Below are 20,467 nucleotides of genomic sequence, written 5' to 3' on the forward strand. Positions count from 1 at the left end.
TGTTTTCTGCCCTTTTATCTTTCTAAATCAATCTAATGCCATTGTGGCCTTTTATGCTTGGGACACTTTGATGTATGATGATACCTACAAGTGTGGCCTGAGAATGGATATTTCAATGGTGGAGTAGTCTCTTTCATTTGTTTCTAAGTGTGTCTTTTTCAAACTGCAGGGTAGAGAATAGTCTTTATTTTCCAAGTTTATCCAGATCTTTGCATTATAAAAATGTTTAGTAATGATAATCCTTACTGGCCTCCATGTCTCTATTTTGTGACGTCCCATTGGCTGTGTCTGGCCTTCCTCTTCCTAACCTAGCTCTTGCTTTCCTCCACGGTGTCCTAGTTAGGATTACTGTTGCTGTGATGAAAGACCATGGCCAAAGCAACTTGGGAGGAGAGGGGTTTATTTCACTCATAGTTCCATTTAACAGTTCATTATCAAAAATGGTGAGGGACAGGAACTCAAGCAGGGCAGGAATCTGGAGGCAGGCGCTGATGCAGAGACCATGGAGGGGTGCTGCTTACTGGCTTGCTCCCCATGGCTTGCTCAGCCTGCTTTCTTATAGAACCCAGGACCACTAGCCCAGGGATGGTACCACCCACCAATGGAAGGGCCCTCCCCCATCGATCACTAATTAAGAAAATGTCTGACAGCTGGATCTTACAGAGGCGTGTCTCAATGAGGTTCTCTCTTTTTAGATAACTCTAGCTTGTGTCAAGTTGGCATCAAATTAGCCAGCACACATATCTTCCCATCTTCTTCCTCCCTCGCCCCTTCCCTTTCACTTCCTCTTTCCCTCTCTTCCTTTGTGGGTGGTCTCTTCAGTACGTGCAGTTAGATAGATGATTATATATACCTGTAATCTCTTGAGGGGAAATGCTGTTTAATTCCCAGTACTGTCCACTGTGGTAGTCAAGGTTTTCTTTGTGTTTCTGACAATGTGCTAGCCCAGAGCCAGGAACCCTGTGGTCACAGATGTGATAACATCTTTTGAGCTAGCACATCTTTTGGAAGATTTAGTTTTAAATTTGCATTTAAGCCATTTGTTTCTTTTCTCCTCTCCTGCTTCTTCATTTTTGCTTTTATCCTATGCTTTCCTGGCATTACATGTCATACCTTAACCTTCACTGTAAAATAAGTCTCTGAGGTATAGTCAATTTAATCCTCAATTTACACATAATGAAACAGGGTTAGAAAGATCGGTTTGCTCACAACCATCCAATACAGAAATGGTAGAGCAAGAAGTCAAGGTCAAATGGTGTAATAATAAGGCCCATGCCTGCTCAACATGCCTCCCTCCTCACCCAGTCAATTTCTCTTTATTTGCCTCTTTATCCCTGAGAACCATCTGATCTAACCATCCACACAAGCAGGAATCTCTTACTGTTTCCTCTCCTTCAGGATCATACTCTACAGAGTCCAGTCAGTTTGTGTTCTGTATTGCAGTAGTAGTGAAAATGGGAAATACTGTTGGTAACCATGCTACTTATGTGTATTAAAATATCTCTCAGAGCTGCCTCCCTGAAATGCATTTGAAACAAGACTCGAAAGAGGTAGATAGTGAGCCCCGTTGCTCCCTAGATGCAGAGTGTTCTAGGCTGAGAACAGAGGGGTGAGATGAGGTAAGGGATAACTGTCTTGGAAAGAATGGGAGGAGACATGTTGAGAAGATGGGTGAGGCCAGGTAATAGGTACTCATTTGTCAACTCATTCAACTGTTCAGTTAAAATGAGCAGAGTCCTTCTATTGCGTGATAAACTATACCTCAATAAATTTACTACTAAAAACTAAATTTCCTGATAGAAGACAGTGAAAGAATTTCCACTCAACAAAGAAAAAAAAAATAGAAAGGCATAGGGGATTTTGTTGTTATTGTTTGTTTTTTTGTGGTAGTGGTGGTATGGGGAGTTGTTTGTTTGGTTTGGGATTTTGTTTTGTGTTTTTGTTTTGCGCATCACTGAGCTGAGGTCACAGAGCAGCCAGGATGCCTCGATCCCAAGAAGGAACAGGCCCACTCCCCCACCATTCTCTAAATTTAGGTGAGATGCCAGGACTGGATCCCTGTGTCACAGCACAGAAGGACCAGACCACTACCATGCAAATGAATGAGAAGTCAAGTGTCGATTTAAAAATTTGCCTGAGGATAAGAATAACCTGAGATAACACGACAAAACACTTAGGACCCCAAACATGGGTAATTTATACGCAAATATGTTTTATAGTGAAAATGCTAGTTTCCCAAGGAGCTGCAGACATGAACTAGTATTTGTCCCTGTGACCCTGCCGGACCCTTTTCTCACAGGGGTACAGAAATCTTACGCTGTTGTGGGTACCACATTTTGTTACCCTTAGGACACTTGGTTACTACGAAAAATGGAAGAAAACAACACCTATTTGGGAGGAAGGGTAAAGACACTGCATTAGCCTTTAAGAATTACCATTAGAAGTGTCTGTCTATCACCATAGAATTATTTGGCTGCCATGAGGGAAAAAAGTGAAAAAGATAAGGGAAACTGTCCCAGCCAGCCCCAGACATACAACCTGCTTAAACACTTAGTTTTAGAATAGCAGGTCCAGGGTAACTCAGAACCCACTGCCTTCTGCCACTAGCCTAGCAAGTGCTGAGTCATAAGCAACAGCCATCCAGTGCTGAGAAAGGATCAACAACATGGATAGGAACCAAGTTCAGACACAAGGGATATCCAGAAGCAGAAGGTGGAGGGTGACCGTTAAAGCCTGTACACCCGCAGGTCCTAAAGAGAAGGCTCACTAGATGCTGAGGTACGCTGACAGGAGCCATAGCAACAACAGTCTCCAGTCCAGTTTACCTTCTGAATAAATTAGTTCATCCAGTACTAAACCAAACACAATGAGACAAAAAAAAAAAATCCATAAAAAAGTATTATCAAGAAACAACAGAATAGACTCAGTGATGATTCAGATGTTAAAGCTAGCAACCAAACACTTAAAGTATGATTAATGTCATTAAAATGTCTAAGATAACTGCCAACAAAGCATGACCCCCAGCCAAATCCAGACTGAGGCATGGCTTGTACAGCCTCTGAACTGAGGACAGCATCATCTACAGGTTTTGTTTGTATTGTTTTGTTTTGCTTTTAGTTTTTCAAGACAGGGTTTCTCTGTATAACAGCCCTGGCGCTCCTGGAACTCACTCTGTAAACGCCTCAAAACTCACAGAGATCCGCCTGCCTCTGCCTCCCGAGTGCTGGGATCGAAGGTGTGCACCACCACCGCCCGGCTTTAGTTTTAATGAATACCGTATAATAGAGCCGTCTCTGTGACTCACAGAGCCTACAGTACTTTCTCCCTTGTCCTTTATAGGAAAAGTTTGCCAACTCCTTACCTAGTAGAATAGATGACAGCATGTATAAACAGCTAGAGAAACCCAGAGATGGACACTACAAGGGAAAAAATAAAATGGATTGCTGTGGCAAAGAATTGCCATGACTTGCTCATCAATAGGCCTGGGTGTAGCCAAGGGATAGGGGATATGATTCTTAAAGATAGATCACTAGAAATAATGTTAACAAACACAAAGAAAAATGTGGAAAATGAGAATGGAATATCCAAGAACTGGAAGATGACATCAGATGGTCCAACATACATGTAATTAGTGTCAGAAGGAAAAGAGAAAGAGCAGGCCTAAAGAAATAAAAAGGGCCGGGTGGTGGTGTCGCATGCCTTTAATCCCAGCACTCAAGGGGCAGAGGCAGGCGGATGGATCTCTGTGAGTTCGAAGCCAGCCTAGTCTACAGAGTGAGTTCCAGGACAGCCAGGGCAACACAGAGAAACCCTGTATCAAAGGAAGGAAGGAAGGAAGGAAAAAAGGAAGGAAGGAAGGAGGGAGGGAAGGAGGGGAGGGAGGGAGGGAAGGGAGGGAGGGAGGGAGGGAGGGAGGGAGGGAGGGAGGGAGGAAGGAAGGAAGGAGGAAGGAAGGAAGGAAGGAAGGAAGGAAGGAAGGAAGGAAGGAAGGGAAAAGGCTGTCAAAGCACAGGTCCAAGACTCTCAGAGAACTCCAGGCAGGATAAGTCCATTTAACACCCACACACTATTTAAATATGTAGAGTGTAAAGAAAAGAGAAAATACAGACTTAACTGCAGTTAGAGAAAAGAGAAGTGTTGTATCGACAAGCACTTAGAATGGAGGAAGACAGACAGTAACAGGATTCATCTCCTTGTCAAAAACTGTACAGTGAGATGGAGAAGTCTTGGTGACCTAGAATCTACATTCCATAGACACAATCTCTAGAATCTAGACCATAATGAAGATACTTTCAGACAGAGAACGCCTACTGCTATTAGAGATACACTGCAAGAAATCCCAAGGAACTTATCTGAACAAAAATCCATACTTGGCAAAAACTTGGTTCTACAAAAAGAAATGGAGGGTGGGAGACGATGGCAGTGTTGGGGCTGAATTTGATTCCCTAGCACCCATGTAAAAGCCAGATGTGGCCGGGTAGTGGTGGCACACGCCTTTAATCCCAGCACTCGGGAGGCAGAGGCAGGCGGATCTCTGTGAGTTCGAGGCCAGCCTGGATTATAGAGTGAGATCCAGAAAAAGCACAAAGCTACACAGAGAAACCCTGTCTTGAAAAAACAAAAAAAAAAGCCGGATGTGCTGGCATGCACCTGAAATACCAGCACTGGGGAGATAGAGGCAGGAGGATCCATGGGGCTTTGCTGGCCAATCAGTTTAGCATATAATCAGCAAGTTGCAGCTTCCGTGGGAGACCTTGTCTCTACAAGTAAAGTGGAGAGCCATTGAAGAAGACGCCTGACATTGACTCTGGCCTCCACACACAAACAACACATATCCCACCCACCCCCCAAAAAAAAGAGTTCCCAAAGTGGTAAAGAAACCATGAAGGCTTTTTGTCATGTTGAGCCACTGTATAATTGGCTTTTAGCCAAGTATTGTGGCACACACCTTTAATCCCAGCACTTGGGAGGCAGAGGCAGGTAGATCTCTGGGTTCCAGGCCAGGCAAGGCTATGTGGTGAAACCGTGACACGAAAACAAAACAAATAATAATATTGTGTTTTCTAAAGAAGGGATTAATAAATTGTTTTGTAAGTGGACAAATAGTAAGTTTTTGAGGGAAAGGAGCTACAGTCTCATCACAACTACTCAGCTCTGAGGTTGTAATTCAGTAGCTAGCTACCATAGGAAATACAGAAACCAATGAGCATGGCTGCATTTCAATAAAACTTTATTTGTAAAAACAGACAACAGGCTTAGATTCAGGAAAAGCATTTTTTTAAACATTTTTATGATTAAAAAAACTATTCAAATAAGTATTAAAGAAAACTGCCTGAATCTAGGACTAACTTCTAATTTTTCTGAAAATAATGAAACTCATCTGTATTTTGAAAGAGAATATTTTTATGCAAATCCATGTGAAAATTAAAAAAGTTTCAGTTGGCATTAGCAGTGTATTAAGCTCATGATAATGATGCTGGTTTTAATGTGGGAAACTTTCCTGGAATTTGCTTCAGGCTTCATATTGTACTGCTACTTTAAGTAAGATGACCTTTGACAAAGTCCCTTCATCTACAGCATAGGAATCAATAATGATAAAGCCTGAGATTAGTCTGTTACGTGAAACCTAAGAATAGGACTACCACTGCTGCATTTAGCCAATCAATGTGCTTCCTTCCTTGGTGCTCTAGATCCCGACACAACACTGCACATAGATATGATTTGTAAGAGCTGATTTTTGTCACAAAGGTAAATTAAAGCACTAATATAGACTAATGGTGACATCCTGTGAGCACTCACTGTATGTAAGGACTTGTCACTATCCAGATAACCTAATTCTCTCAGCCGACCATCAGGCAGGCACTGTACTTTACATCACTTACAGATCGAGATACTGAGCATGAAGAAATGAAATAACTTGCCAAGACTTCGTAGAGAGCTAAGATTTAAAGCCAAGCTGTTTTCCAGCAAGTGTGTTCTCTACACCATGGCATGATGCCACCTTTGAGAGCAGTTGAGCATCCTACAAATCACACTGCTGGTACACATCCCAGATGTAGACATCATCTTGAGCACTCTTGGTCTCTGCTCCCGTACACTCTCATCTCTTACCTGCCCAATGTACACCACCTTTCCTGAAAGCAGAAAGCAAGATCTTACATTGAGTAGGCTGTCAAAATATATGTTGATTAAAACAAAAATACACGCCTCTAATCCCAGCACTCAGGAGGCAGAGGCAGGCGGATCTCTGAGTTCGAGGGCAGCCTGGTCTACAAAGTGAGTTCCAGGACAGGCGCCAAAGCTACACAGGGAAACCCTGTCTTGGAAAAAAAAATAAATAAATAAAACAAAAGCACATGCCTCTAGTCGCAGCATTCAGGAGGCAGAGGCAGGCGGGCCAGCCAAGGCTGCACAGTGAGTCCTGTCATCATCCCCCATTCCCCCCCCAAAAAAAAAGCTTGGGGGAAAACCAAACAAATAATGAGGAAATACATCATTTTTTGCTTTCTAAAACATGTTTATTAGTGCCTTTGGGGAAAAAAAAAAAAACAAGCCATATGTAGCCTATTCCTTTAATCCCAGCATTCAGAAGACAGAGGCAGGAGGATCTCTGTGAGTTTGAAGCCAGTCTGGTCTGCATGGTGAGTTCCAGGACAGCCAGAGCTACATAGTAAGACCCTGCCTCAATGACTCTTCTTTTTTTCTTTCTTTCTTTTTTTTTTTTTTAAACCGGAGCTGAGGACTGAACCCAGGGCCTTGTGCTTGCAAGGCAAGGCGCTCTTCTGGAGGACCCAAGTTTGTAAGACAAATTGCTAAACAGTCTTAAAAAAAAAAATCCAGGGCCAGATATTGGGGTGAAAATTGAGAGATCAGAGAAGCAGAAAGAAGCCAGCCATGTTCTTACTGCTAGGAAATCCTCAGCCTAAGAGAGAGCTACTTCCTGTATACCCACCTATATGCCTTTTTGTGCTCTGCCTTCTTACTTCCTCTCTCCCCCCAGCCACATCACTTTCCTCTTTCCGCCCAGCTCTCTCACTTCCTGTCTGTCTGTATAGACCTCCAGACCTCTATGGTTAACTAGTGCTGGGAATTAAAGGCATGTGCCACCATGCCTGGCTCTGTTCCCATTGTGGCCTTGAACTCACAGAGATCCAGATGAATCTCTGCCTCTGGAATGCTAGGATTAAAGGCGTGTGCTACCATTGCCTGACTTCTATATTTAATATAGTGGCTGGCTTTTCCCTCTGATCTCCAGATAAGCTTTATTGGGGTGCACAGATAAAATATTACCACACAAGTTCTGTTCACAGCACCCGATGTCAGGCAGCTCACAACTGCTCATAACAACAGCTCCAGGAGGCTCAGGCCTCTTTCGTGTGCACATACTTCTGTACAGACACATACACATAATTAAACATAATAAAAATAAAATTTTAAAAACCTAGTGCTTCTCTTTTGATTCTTGGGAGAGTGGCTATTTTGCAAGGAAGAATGTTTGCCTGGCTAGCACATACTGGCTCCTTTCACCTCACCTACCCTGGGAAAGCTGCTCATATCTGTAAACCTGTGGTGTAAGGCTATTCACTGCTTCACAACAGGTGGTTAGATAGGATTTTTTGTAGCACGAATCCTAATTGGTCTTAATAATAAAAGCACAGAGATAGAGTGGTAAATACTTAAAGATAAGAAAGACAAAGGAGCAAGCCATAGCCACCTTTTACCTTTCCAACTCCTCAGCCTGAAAAGGGGGCCTGCCAAACTCTTGTCTCTGCCTGCATTATAGTCCTCCCTCCGCCCAGACATATCACTTCCTATTTCCTCCTCCCTAGTGCTTGGATTAAAGGTGTATGCCACCACTGCCTGGCCTCTATGGTTAACTAGTAGCTAGCTCTGCATTCTGATCTCCAGGCAAGCTTTATTTGTTAGAGCACAAACAAAATATCACCACCATTTTTAGTTGTTGTGTGAGTTGATAGAAACCACACTACATCATAGGCATCATCACTGTAGTTATCTTCAAATTCTAAACAGCTAGTAGAAAACACAAGCTCTTTGAATTTTTTTTAAGATTTGCTAGTATTGAATACTGATTTTGTCTGAAATGTTTGGGTCAACAACCTACATTATATCCTTCATCTTTGGTATTTCTTATTTTAAGCACTAAGCTTATCTTGGCATACCAGCACATATCTGTAATCCCAGCACTCAGAAGCTGAGACAAGAGAATTGCAAGTTCTAGGCCAGTTTTGGCTGCATAAGGAGACCCTTGTTTTCGGTAGGTAGGTAGGTCAGTTGGTCAGTCGGTCGGTCGGTTGGTCGGTCAGTCGGTCGGTCAAATTGTTTTGTTTTTAAAGCATACTTGGTGGTAGAGTACTTGCCTAACATGCAAAGAGCCCTGTGTTTGATCCCTAGCACTATGGCAGCGCATCGGAGACCTCCAAGCCTGAAGCCTGGGCTCCATTTATTGCCTGAGGATTGGTGGAGACTCAGGGGAGCATCTAAGCTCTAGCTGTTCCTGACACTCTCATCTGCTCATCTTTTTCTCATCACATTTACTCATCTGTAGGAAGAGATTTTATCAGCCTTGTAGAATCATTGTGGACATGAAATAAACAGCATGGAGAGAATGCATGCTCCAGGATAAAGATCCAGTAATGGTTTACTTCCTTCCCTCCTGATGTAGAAAGTATACTTCTCTTTTAGAAGTAGTTCTTTTATCTTTTTTTAAGTACTGTTTTTTTTTTTTAAGATTTATTTATTTTATGTGCATTGGTATTTTGCCTGCATGTATTCCTGCATGAGGGTATTGGGTACCCTGAAACTGGAATTACAGACAGTTGTGAGCTGCCATATGGGTGCTGGGAATTGAACCCAGGTCCTCTGGAAGAGCAGCTAGTGCTCTTAACTACTGAACCAGCCCCCCTTTTATCATTTTCTAAAATAGTGACATTCTGAATGCAAAGACGTTAGAATGTCAACTTTAAACGTACAAATGAGACAGTTTTTAAAACTATATAATAAATAAATGAATGAAATTTACTTAGAACTGGAGCCACATGGCCATCCTGCCATTCTCCTGGTGACAGGAGAATTCTTTCATGGCTTAGAGGCAAGTCATTGTAGGCCACAGAGAGAACAAAACAGGCCTGTCATCATATCACTTGGTTCTTTGGTGAAGTGATGTGTGAGTACTCATGCTTTTATTGGCCTGTTGTGTCTCTAAGTATGTGAGTGCTGTGGGTTCCACTTGACTTTGATTGTGAGTGTTTTGTTGTCTTGATCAGCAACCCCCCACAAGTTGCACCAGTGTGCCTCAAGATCCTGGGACAGGCCCACTAGAGACTCGTTTGTTCATGTAAAAGAGATTCCATTTTCCCAGCAGTATTGGCACTGGGCTGCAGTTGTGACTTGGCAGTAGAGCCCTTCCTATATAGTATCGCCTCTGATACTGCCACAGGGTGAACCACCAAACTCCAGGTACTCTGAGGGATGAAGGAGGTGCTTGGGATGCAGGTTTGGCAGGCGTACTCCCCTCTGGCTCCCTCACACTGTGTTACATTGTGTTCTAGTGGTCTAGTGGCTGGGGATATCCCTCAGTGTAGACCTCTTGCCTAGCATGTGCAAAACGTGGATTCCCCCACAAAAAAGAAGGCGAAGGAAGGGAGGGAGGGAGGGAGGGAGGGAGGGAGGGAGGGAGGGAGGGAGGGAAAGAAAAAGAAAAGCAGTTGTGTTCCTATAGGATCTGAATTCAAGTCAACAATCTTTGAGAAAGTCCTTTTTATCCCCCAGGTATTGTATGTAGCTTGAGTTTTCCTGCCTGGCCCACAGTCAGGGCAAATCTCTTTCACCTGCCAGTCCCACAGCCTCTCAGACCCGACCAAGTAAACACAGAGATTTATGTTGCTTTCAAACTGTATGGCCGTGGCAGGCTTCTTGCTAACTGTTTTTATAGCTTAAATTAATCCATTTCCATTAATCTATGCCTTGCCACGTGACTCGTGGCTTACCGGCATCTTCACGAGCTGTTTCTCATCGTGGCGGCTGGCAGTGTCTCTCTGACTCAGCCTTCCACTTCCCAGCTTTATTCTCCTCCTTGCCCCGCCTATACTTCCTGCCTAGCCAATGGCCAATCAGTGTTTTATTGATTAATTAGCAACACATTTGCCATACATCCCACAGCAATTGTATTGTATTGAAAGAAAAGCAATCAGATCCACATGTGTGACGAAGGACAATGCAAAGCCAACACCCTCTTCTCCTAGAACAGGTGCCACCTCATAAGATGGAAGAAGTGAGGCTCCCACCAGTCTCTCAGGCAGTGGGCCCATCAGCCTGGCTAGGGAGGTTTCTGTTTGGTTCTCTAGAGTCAGTAATGTGTCTGCCAGCTGTGACAGTGCACACCTTTAATCCTAGCACTCAGGGGCAGAGGCAGGCGGGTCTCTGTGAGTTCAAGGCCAGCCTGGTCTACAGAGTGAGTTCTAGGACAGCCAAGGTTATAGAGAGAGACCCTGCCCCAAGATAGATAGATGTAGACAGACAGACAGATGGATAGATAAAATTAAAATAAAAAGTGTCTTTCTAGGAATTATATTTTGTTTGCTATTGATGTGAAGCCTTTGTGATTAGCAGAAATTATGATACCCAGTTACTCGGGTTTTTCAATAATAGTTTAATAAGTACCAAAATTCTTTTGAGTCACCACACCAAGTAATTCTTTAAAATCGAGTTCATTTTGTCTTTACCTCACTCTTGTTCATTTCCTTTTGTGTTATATTTATACATGTATATAAATACGTATATATAGACATATGTGTGTGTACATATATATATATATATATATATATGGGTGGGCATGCCGTGGCACATGTATGAAGATCAGAGGACAGCCTGTGAGAGTCCATTCTCTCCTTCCACAACATGGGTTCCGGAGAGTAAGTCATCAGGCTTAACAGTAAGCACCATTATTCACTGAGCCACCTTGACAGTCCATTCGTGTCTTTTTATATTCAGTTTATGATATATAAAACATTAATGCTGGGCTGGAGAGGTTGCTCAGTGGTTAAGAGCACTGGCTGCTCTTGCAGAGGACCAGAGTTCAGTTCCCAGCACTGGCAGCTCACAACCACCTGTTACTCCAGTTCCAAGGAATCTAATACCTTCTTCTGACTGCCTTGGGCATCAGACCATGCACACTCATACGCATAAAAATGATTTTAAATCCCCTTTGAAAATTAATACTGCAGTATGTTTCATGACTTATAAATAAATGGAACATATTACAAGTACATACTTTTTTTTAATGTGTAGGCATATTTGGTCAGAAAAGTTTAAAGACCTCTGGCCTAGATTCTGGCTGACTGGCAGAAGCATCCCAGACATCAGTCTGGTGGTCCCTGAGCAGGCCCAGGGTTGGTGTCAGGAGGCTTTGTGACCGCCTCTGATGGCCTGTTACCTTTAAGAGCCATTCAGTGTGTGCTGTTTCTACACCGTATGCCAAATATCGTCCAATAGCAAAACACCAGCTTTTAGTAAATAGTCAAAAATGTAAACCTCACGTATCCATTCTGAGTTTTAGTAATAAACTAGTTCACTGGATTTTGGTTTTGGTCTTGATTTTATTTATTTATTTTTTTATTTCTTAGAATGTTTTTTAACACATGTTCCTACTCTTTAAGTATTTTTGGCCAAAGAAATTAATTTGTGCATGAGTATTAGGTTAAGTCACATGAAATTGACAATATCCTTTTTTAAACCATTTTGTATATCTTAGGGGTCAGCCGTCTTCCTGATCTGTAACATTGTGCTTTTAATAATAATTTCTGGAAAATGGCCATGACATTCTCTGTGATTTGTTGGACTGGTTGGTCGGCATGGGTTCTGCAGAACTCAAGAGTGAACCCAGGGTTCCCCACGAGCTTCCGAGCATTCTAACACTAAGATACATCCCCTGCTCCCCTTTCAGTTAATTTTGGTTTTATTTTGGTATGTGTGTTTATGTTGCTGTGTGCAGGTGCACACACATGTGTCTGCACACATGTGGAGACCAGGAGTCACTCCTCCAGCACAACACCTTTCTTTCTTCCTTTACTTCTTTTTTCTTTTCTGAGACAGTGTTTCAGTGACCTGAAACTCACCTAGTAGGGTAGACTGGCTGGTCAACAAGCCCCAGGAACCCTCCTGCCTCTGCTTCCCTGCCATTGGGGTCATAAGCACAGGCTTCTATATCTGGTTTTTTTAACCTGGTTTTTGTTTTTTTGGTTTGTTTTTTTTTTTGGTTTTTTGTTTTGTTTTGTTTTGTTTTGAGACAGCGTTTCTCTGTATTTGTTTTGGTGCCTGTGTTGAAACTCACTCTGTAGACCAGGCTGGCCTCGAACTCACAGAGATCCGCCTGCCTCTGCCTCCCAAGTGCTGGGATTCAAGGCGTGCACCACCACCGCCCGGCTCTACATCTGGATTTTTTTATGTGAGTTTTGGGAACTGAACTCTGCTCCTCATACTTGCAAAGCAGACTTCACCCAGTGTGAGACCCCTACCCCGCTGCTTTTAATTTTTCAATTACAAGTTTTCAGTGATCTGGAATGGGGCTATGTTAGCATTTTACTACATAGTTCAGACTCTGTGGTGACGTCAAGTGGAAGTCATGGTGGATTGCTGTTGATTATCCCTGGTGATTGGGGTAGGAATGCTGCAGATGGCCAGGCATGGTGGTGCACACCTTTAATCCCAGCACTCAGGAGGCAGAAGCAGGTGAATCTCTGAGTTTGAGGCCAGCCTGGTCTACAGAGTGAGTTCCAGCACAGCCCAGGGCTATTACTAAGAGAAACTCTGTCTCGAAAAACAAAAACAAAAATAAACCACTGTGGATGAATTAAAATCATAGATAATTCCCAAATACCATTTTAGCCATTAACTTAAGATTCTTTTCCTGGTAATACTTCTCCCGAGGTCTCTTTTTAAGCTTGGAAATTGACTCGTTGAAGATCTGCTTTCTCTTTCCACATTCTGCTCTGCGCGGCTCTATAACCAAGAACAAATAAAGGATGGTAAGATGGAGGTGGCAGGATCGAGACTCTTGACTCTAGTGCGAATAACCACCGTGATACACGGGGCTGACTCTTGTGTGACCCTCAAACCCTAGAGAGAGAGGTCTGTGGCTAGGAGGTCAGATAAAGCAGAATCCGGTCCTTTAAAGCAGAAGTAGGAAACCCTGACTTGAGGTGAGAAGGGCGTCTCTGAAAATGCTTGTCAGACAACTGCCTGGTTAAATGTGTGCCTTCCATGTCACACACCTGTAACCCCAGCTACCAGGGAGGTTGAGGCAGGAGGACTACAAACAGATTATCGAGAAACGATAACTTTGGGGCTGGCAGGATGACTCAGAGGTTAAGAGCACTGGCTGCTCTTGCAGAGGGCCTGGTTCAGTTCCTAACACCCACATTCTGGCTCACAGCCATCTGTGACTCCAGCTCCTGGGGCTCTGACCCCCTCTTCTGACCTGTAGACACCAGGCATGCAGGTAGTGCACATATATACATGCAGGCAAAACACATAAAATAAAAATAAATAAGTCTTTTCCTTAAATGGCTTTTTCATTACAGGTGATCTCCTTCTTTAGCTCAAGGCTGCTACAGGCTGGAGCTGAGCTGTCAGTGGAAAGAGTCTTGGAAATCATTAAACAAGGGGTTGTGGCGCTGCCCAAGGACAGACTAAAGGTAAGCCGACTGAAGACTTGTCTGCTGACCCTGGCTGTTGGTCATTTATGCTCACATCAGCATCTAGCTGTACTCGGAATCATACTGCTTACCCTGTACTCGTAGGTCAGAGAGACCGAATATTTGCTTTGCTCTACCCGATACCAAAACTGCAGTTCAGAGGAGAACAGCCAAATATGCTTTGACATCACTGAGTAGCCCATGAGTAACCCCTGCACACCCCATGAGCAACTCTACTGTTAACACACATATTTTTAACCCAGTCAAACAAATTGAATCACACAAACCTCACCAAAGGCTAATGGGAAGGTGGAGGTGGTGATGATGCCAGTTACTGTGGGGTCTGACGCTTGTGAGTGCCTCCCCATGCCTCCCCGTGTCATTCTGGGGCCTCAGCATCTGAGTGATACCTCATTCAATCCCCTTCTCAAGTAGCTAGTGTCAGCAGCTGAAGTCATCAGGGGATGAAGCCAGCATAGGAAGGTTAGTTTACCCAGAGGACTAGTTTACCCAGAGGACTAAACCAGAGAGTGGTTGAGCTGAGTCAGGCCCAGGCAGTCTGGCTCCAGAGCCCTTGCTTGCCATCCATACATACACTGCTTGCTGTATGCCTTCATACAGTAATGAAAAGTACTTCATGGAAGCAGGGGAAATACTGCATTTGAGAAAATACTTATGTTTGTGTGGCACTCGAAGTGAACTCATGGGCGAAAGTCCACACCTCACACCTGATCCCTTAGAGCATGGTTCTCAGTCTTCCTAGTGCTGCAACCCTTCAGTACAGTTCCTCATGTTGTGGTGAACCCCAACCATAAGTTATTTTTGTTGCTACTTCATAACTATAATTTGGCTACTGTTATGAATTATATTGTAAATATCTGTTCATATGGTCTTAGGTGAGCCCTATGATAGGGTCATTTGATCCCCCCAAAGGGGTCATGACCCACAGGTTGAGAACCACTGCCTGGAGCCTGGTGTGGTGGTTTAAGTCACCTCAAGAGCACTAAAACTTAGATTTGTGATGATAGCTTTTCTCTCTCAGAAAATACAAGGAACTATAAAGGTGAGGATAGTTTATACGTCAAAGAAGACAATTCACTTTTCAGTTTATGGTAGCAGAGAACACAGTAAGATCTGTAAGCTAAAAGCAAGACATTTTGCTGAAAGAGTACATAGCTCGTAACAAGGAAGAATTGTTCAAGAGGGTAGAAATTAAACAAAACTGTTGCCCACCCAATTGCTAATGGTTTCATGTAAACAGATGCAAGAAGGGCATTTCCATATCTACATCCCTAACCTCCTCTCCGGTCTCCTCCAGGCTACAGAGGAGATCTAAGGTCGTTGTATTTCCCTGAATCCTCTTCTCCCCATGATGCCACAGTTGCTGGAGATTCGGAGAGGCTGTTCTCTAGAGACAGCCCCCGGCCTCCTCCAGCAGTGTTAGTCAGCTTTTCATTACTGTAACGCAATGCCTGAAGGAATCAACTGGTGAAGAGAGATTTGTTGTGGAAGTTTCATCCTGTGAATCAGTTGGCCCAAGTGCTTTGGGCCAGTCTTGAGACATCATGTTATGACAGAAGCTTGTGACAAAACAAAATTCCATACCTAGTTCAGAGCTCAGGAACCGAAGAGGAAAGAACTGGGGCTGCAGAGTTCCCCAGTAAGCCACAAACCTGCCCAGTCCCTCTCAACGCTTCCACTAAATGCTTAGCTGCTCCAGGAGCAGGACACCAAGTCCTTAATGTCTGGATCTTTGGAGAACATTCTGTATCCAGACTAGAGCCTGTCTTGCAGTAGGTGACTGAGTTTGTCAGTGGCCCCCAGAGATGCTGAAGTTTGCAGCAGCTCACAGAAAGCTCTGGAGCACTTCAGTGGTATTGGCTGTCATGTCCCAGCTTCCCTGTTCTGTGGCTCTCAGGAAGTCATATGTACTTGATTGATATGAGTAGCTGCTGTTTACCCTACCAAACCGGTCAGAGAAATAAAACTCCTGATTTCAGTAGATCATGATTCAATGTGAAGAACTCAAAATCTCAGAAACGCACAGTGAAGGGAAACCACAGAATGTGCAAGGCCATCACCAGCAGTGTGGTGGTGGTGCATCAGGGTGGGCATCCAGGAGCAGCTGGCAAGGCTTCAGCTGAAGTCCACAGGCCTGCCCACCGCTGGCACTAGACCTGGATTTCCTGTGTCCTTCGGGGTATGCACGTACCACCTCTGTTGCCACACCAGGCTCTCAGCCATTGCCCCACTGGAGAGCATGAAGGGGAAAGAGAGGATTCAGTGACCCATGGACAGTGTCTAAAGATACTGGTGATGCATCGTGAGAAGCAGCTAGCCATTCTGTGGACTGTGTGTTAAGAGGCAGAAGGAGCAATCTGAGCCTGCTCAGACAGCAGCGGACTGTGCTGGGAGGAACTTGAATCCAGGGAAGCAGGGAACAACCCGGGGTCTTCAGTCCAGAAAGAGAGGACACGGTTACTACTTATGCACCCTCCTATTCTCAATATGGCCTTGTCTCTGTCTCCCTCGTTGAGTTGGTTGAGAATGTCCTTTCAACAAAATTGAAGCCCAAGATGAGTAAATGAATAGCAAAAGAGGAACTAGCCCCATTTTTGATTTTTACTGTATTTTTTATTTGACACAGTAAATGTGCTTATTTACATTTTAATACAAGTGTTGGTGTGTGGGGTCAGATCAGGGTAGTGGTATATCCGTCATCTCAGACATTTGCTGTTTGTTCTGGGAACATCCAAAAATTCTCGCTTCAGCTGTTATGAAATAGTCTCTTGATTAGTGCCAACCGTAGTAGTTCTACTGTGCTAAAAGTTGTTCACCTCATATTTCCATAAACCAGCCTCCTGCCACACACCCTGGCTGGGCTCGGGAACCACTCTTCTACACTCTGCTTGTCTGAGATAGATCAGCATTGTTCTTCCACATCTAAGTGAGAACATGCGATGTTTGTCTTTGTGTGCCTGACTGATTTCCATCTCCCATCCACGTTGTGTAGATGGCAGAATTGTTCACAGTTGAGTACTATTCTATTGTGTGTGTACTACATTTCCTTATCCGTTTACTCATCCACACCCCCTGGGATGATTCCACTTCATGGCTATTGTGAAGAGTGAGGCAAGCAGGAAAATGGGGCTGGCTTATTTTAGATATATATCCAATACTAGGATTGCTGGATGTCTTGGTTGGGTTTCTGTTGCTGCAATAAAAAACCATTACCAAAAGCACCTTGGAAGAAAGGGCTTATTTCATCTTACAGCTTATATTTCATCATCCAAGGAAGTCAGAACAGGATCTCAACCCAGGCAGAAACCTGGAAGCCAGAGCTGATGCAGAGGCCATGAAAGAATGCTGCTTACTGGCTTGCTCTTCATACCTTGCTCAATTTTTTACAGAACCCAGGATGAACAAAGGACTACCTTCCTAGGAATGGCACCCCCACAGGGAACTGGGCCCTCCCACATCAATCATCAGTAAAGAAACATGCCCCAGCTTACCCACAGGCCAGTCCTATGGAGACACTTTCTCAATTAAGAGTCCCTCTTCCCAACTGACTGTAGCTTGTGTTGAGTTGACGTAAAACTGATGGGCATACTAGATCTATTTCCAGTTTTTCTAGTACAGTCTCTGTACTGATTTCTTCCATACTGTGCCAGTCTTTTTCATCTTTTGACACTGTTTCTCAAAATTCTGGCAAATGTAACTTGTCAGTAATTTTTAGAACTTAAATTCTACAATAAATAGTAATGCTGTAAATTTTTCTCAGAGTGTATAGCAATGAACTGATCCTGTTGTCACCCCAGCTTTCTCGTGAAGCAGCTAAGACCTTAGGACACTGAGTAGTGTTCAAGTGCAGAGCTGGGCCCAGCAACACGCATTACCAAAGCAGCCTTTCTTCAGGTGATATTTTCACCCTGTGCTAGCCTGGGCTATGATGAAGAGTACTCAATGTTAGGGTTAATCTGAGATCATGGTTAGGTAACATTGTTAGTAAGCCCAAATGTGAGCCAGAGAAGTAGGTGAGGTTATAGTACAGAGCCTGTATATCACATAAGGTGAGGAGGAGGGGGTACAGAACCCGAGGAAGAGAGGATCCCAGGAGATACAGTGTCTGACCACTGCAAGGATTATATCATAGAAGAGTCAGGCATTTCATCTTTGGGGTGGAAATTGGATCAAGAGAATGCCTGCAGCAAAGTCTGGGAGCAAATATAAGAACATCGTGTGATCCGAGGACACAGGAGAGGTGGGTTAAAAGAAGTCCGTAGGAGTTTGGGGGCGGCTCCATTGGTAAACTGCTTGCCACACAGGCGTGAAGATCCATAGCACCCATGTAAAGAGCTGGGCTCAGAGGCACACATTCGCCATCCCAGTGCTGGGACAGGGGAGACGGGGGTCCCTGCAGCCCATTGTTAGCTAGTCCAGGTGGTTGTGCAATATGACTTTAACTAGGCAAAGATGCGTTATATTTGTTTATGCTGCATTTGTTTAACGATGTAAAGATGTGTTGCTTTGCCTGCACACCTGATTGGTCTAATAAAAAAGCTGAACGGCCCAGTAGCAAGGGAATAGAGGGACAGGACAGGCTGGTGGGCAGAGAGAATAAGTAGAAGGAGGAATCTAGGCTTGAGGGAGAACAAGGAAGAAAGAGAGGGAGATGCCCAGGGCCAGACAGACAGACATGGAGTAGGACATACAAAATGAAAGAAAGGTAAAAAAGACCCAAGGCAAAACATAGATGAAGAAACAGGTTAAGTTGAGTTATAAGAGCTAGCAAGAAACAAGCATTCGTAACTAATAAGTCTTGGTGTCTTCATTTAGGAGCTGGTTGGTGGCCCAAAAGAAAGCCTGCTACACCAGGTTCAACAAGAGACCCTGTCTCAAAAATAAGATGGAGGGGCTGGGGAGACAGCTCACTTGAGAAAGCACTTACTGTCCCAGTGTGAGGATGGGAGTTCCAGTCTCCAGGACTTAAGTACATGTCGTCTGGGCATGGAAGTGATAGCATTCACAAGGTGTCAATCCAGTATCCCTAGACCAGGCCAGCTAATCCAGCTGAGTCTGTGAGCTCTGGGAAAGAGACAGAGGGACGTAATATATATTCATAAATAAAGTGAAGAGCAGAGGGACAAGACTCCTGATGCCAGCAACACACATATGTGTACACGTGCACACGCATACACACACACACACACACAAAAAAAAAAATAATAAGGTGGAGAACAATTAAGGAAGACACCTGATACTTAGCTCTGACCTCCACACACACATGTGTACACACATGAACACATACAAGTGCATATGCTTGCACTTACATGTACACAGACACATATACATGCACAGTCTTATGATGGAAAGCTGCACAGAATTGTACCAAAGATTTCTTGTGATTCTTAGAGTCCAGAATTTGGCTGTTTTTCCGTCCATGCTGAGCTTTGCAGAGCGGTGCCCCATTACCCGCAGATAAAGTCTGAAGTTCTTACTCCAGGATTCTAGACAGCTCACGGTTCCCTCCTCTCCCAGTGCCCTGCCCCCACCCCCACCCGGCTGCAGGCAACTCTGCATCTGTGTCCTTCTGTGGCCTCCCTCTGTGGATTTGCTTCTGCAGCTCACTCGTCCTCATCGTCATCGTCGTCATCGGGTGTGCAGCTCCCTTCCCCCTCTCTGTCATCTGCTGTGTGTCCCCACCCCCCACCCATCCCCCCACCCCACCCCCACCCGCAGCCTGGGCCTTTCCTTATCCAAATCCTGAACATCCCCAAAGGCCCGGCTAAATTTCAGAGGATTTGTGAAGACTTTCCTTTCGTTCTTCCATCCCCGTATGTCTCTCTCCTTAAAATGCCCAGAGCCCTTTATTCCTGTATCTTGTCCTCTCTTCTGTCCTGTGTTAGATGTTTGATGTCTTTCTCTCTCTTGAGAACAGGAAGTGTTGCTCATCTGCAGCCCCTGCTGCCTAGCTCAGTCCGTGAACCGAGTGGAGGGGGGAAGAGCCCATGTTATGTACTCTGGGGGAAAATGGGCTTCTTAGCATCTGGGGGTCCAGGGATCAAAAATACTGTGCCTTCAGACATGCTTTTCAATTTCTTTTTTTTTTTTTCTTGGAGTGAGGACCAAACCAAGGGCCTTGTACTTGCTAGGCAAGTGCTCTACCACTAAGCTAAATCCCCAACCCCAAGATTTATAAGTCTTTCAGATTTGTTTGTTTGTTTGTTTGTTTGTTTGTTGAGACAGGGTTTCTCTGTGTAGCTTTGGAGCCTTTCCTGGAACTCACTCTGTATCCCAGGCTGGCCTCGAACTCACAGAGATCCACCTGCCTCTGCCTCCCGAGTGCTGGGATTATGACTTCAAATTCTTATTCTGCCATCTTCTGACATTTGAATGTCTGTAACTGTCTCTCTCTGTTCTGGCACTATCCTAAACATAGTGGGTACAGCAGAGGACGAAACAAACACCCTGCTCACACAGAGCTCATGGTGTGGGGAAGATACAGTAAGCTAAAAATGTCAAACAAATGCTGTTTTAGAAAGCAGTGACTGATGGAAGCGTGCCCGTTGCCACCCCACCCTGCTCTGCAGGACCCACGCTGTGAACTGCTGCATCTCAGTCTCCTCCTCCATCCTCCTCTTCTCTTTCTTTCCTGCTCATGACATTTCTGACAGGTCCTGGTCACCTTGATTGTATTCGGGTTTTTCTGATTTTCAACAGAATTCTGTTGAAGCTGTTCATATTTGGCCAAGACC

The 20,467-nt window shown here is 44.3% G+C and overlaps 1 protein-coding gene across 2 annotated transcripts in view; it reads left to right on the forward strand.

Annotated features, from left to right (window-relative positions):
* Nucleotides 1–20,467, forward strand: part of Dym (dymeclin) — a 303,216-nt gene that overhangs the window by 241,718 nt on the left and 41,031 nt on the right. For both annotated transcript variants that reach the window (XM_059246037.1, XM_059246038.1), the window contains exon 16: nucleotides 13,599–13,712. In XM_059246037.1, the coding sequence (XP_059102020.1) occupies nucleotides 13,599–13,712 (114 nt within the window). The remainder of the gene's footprint in view (nucleotides 1–13,598; nucleotides 13,713–20,467) is intronic.

The sequence above is a fragment of the Peromyscus eremicus genome, chromosome 19, assembly GCF_949786415.1.
Source record: "Peromyscus eremicus chromosome 19, PerEre_H2_v1, whole genome shotgun sequence".
NCBI lineage: Eukaryota > Metazoa > Chordata > Mammalia > Rodentia > Cricetidae > Peromyscus > Peromyscus eremicus.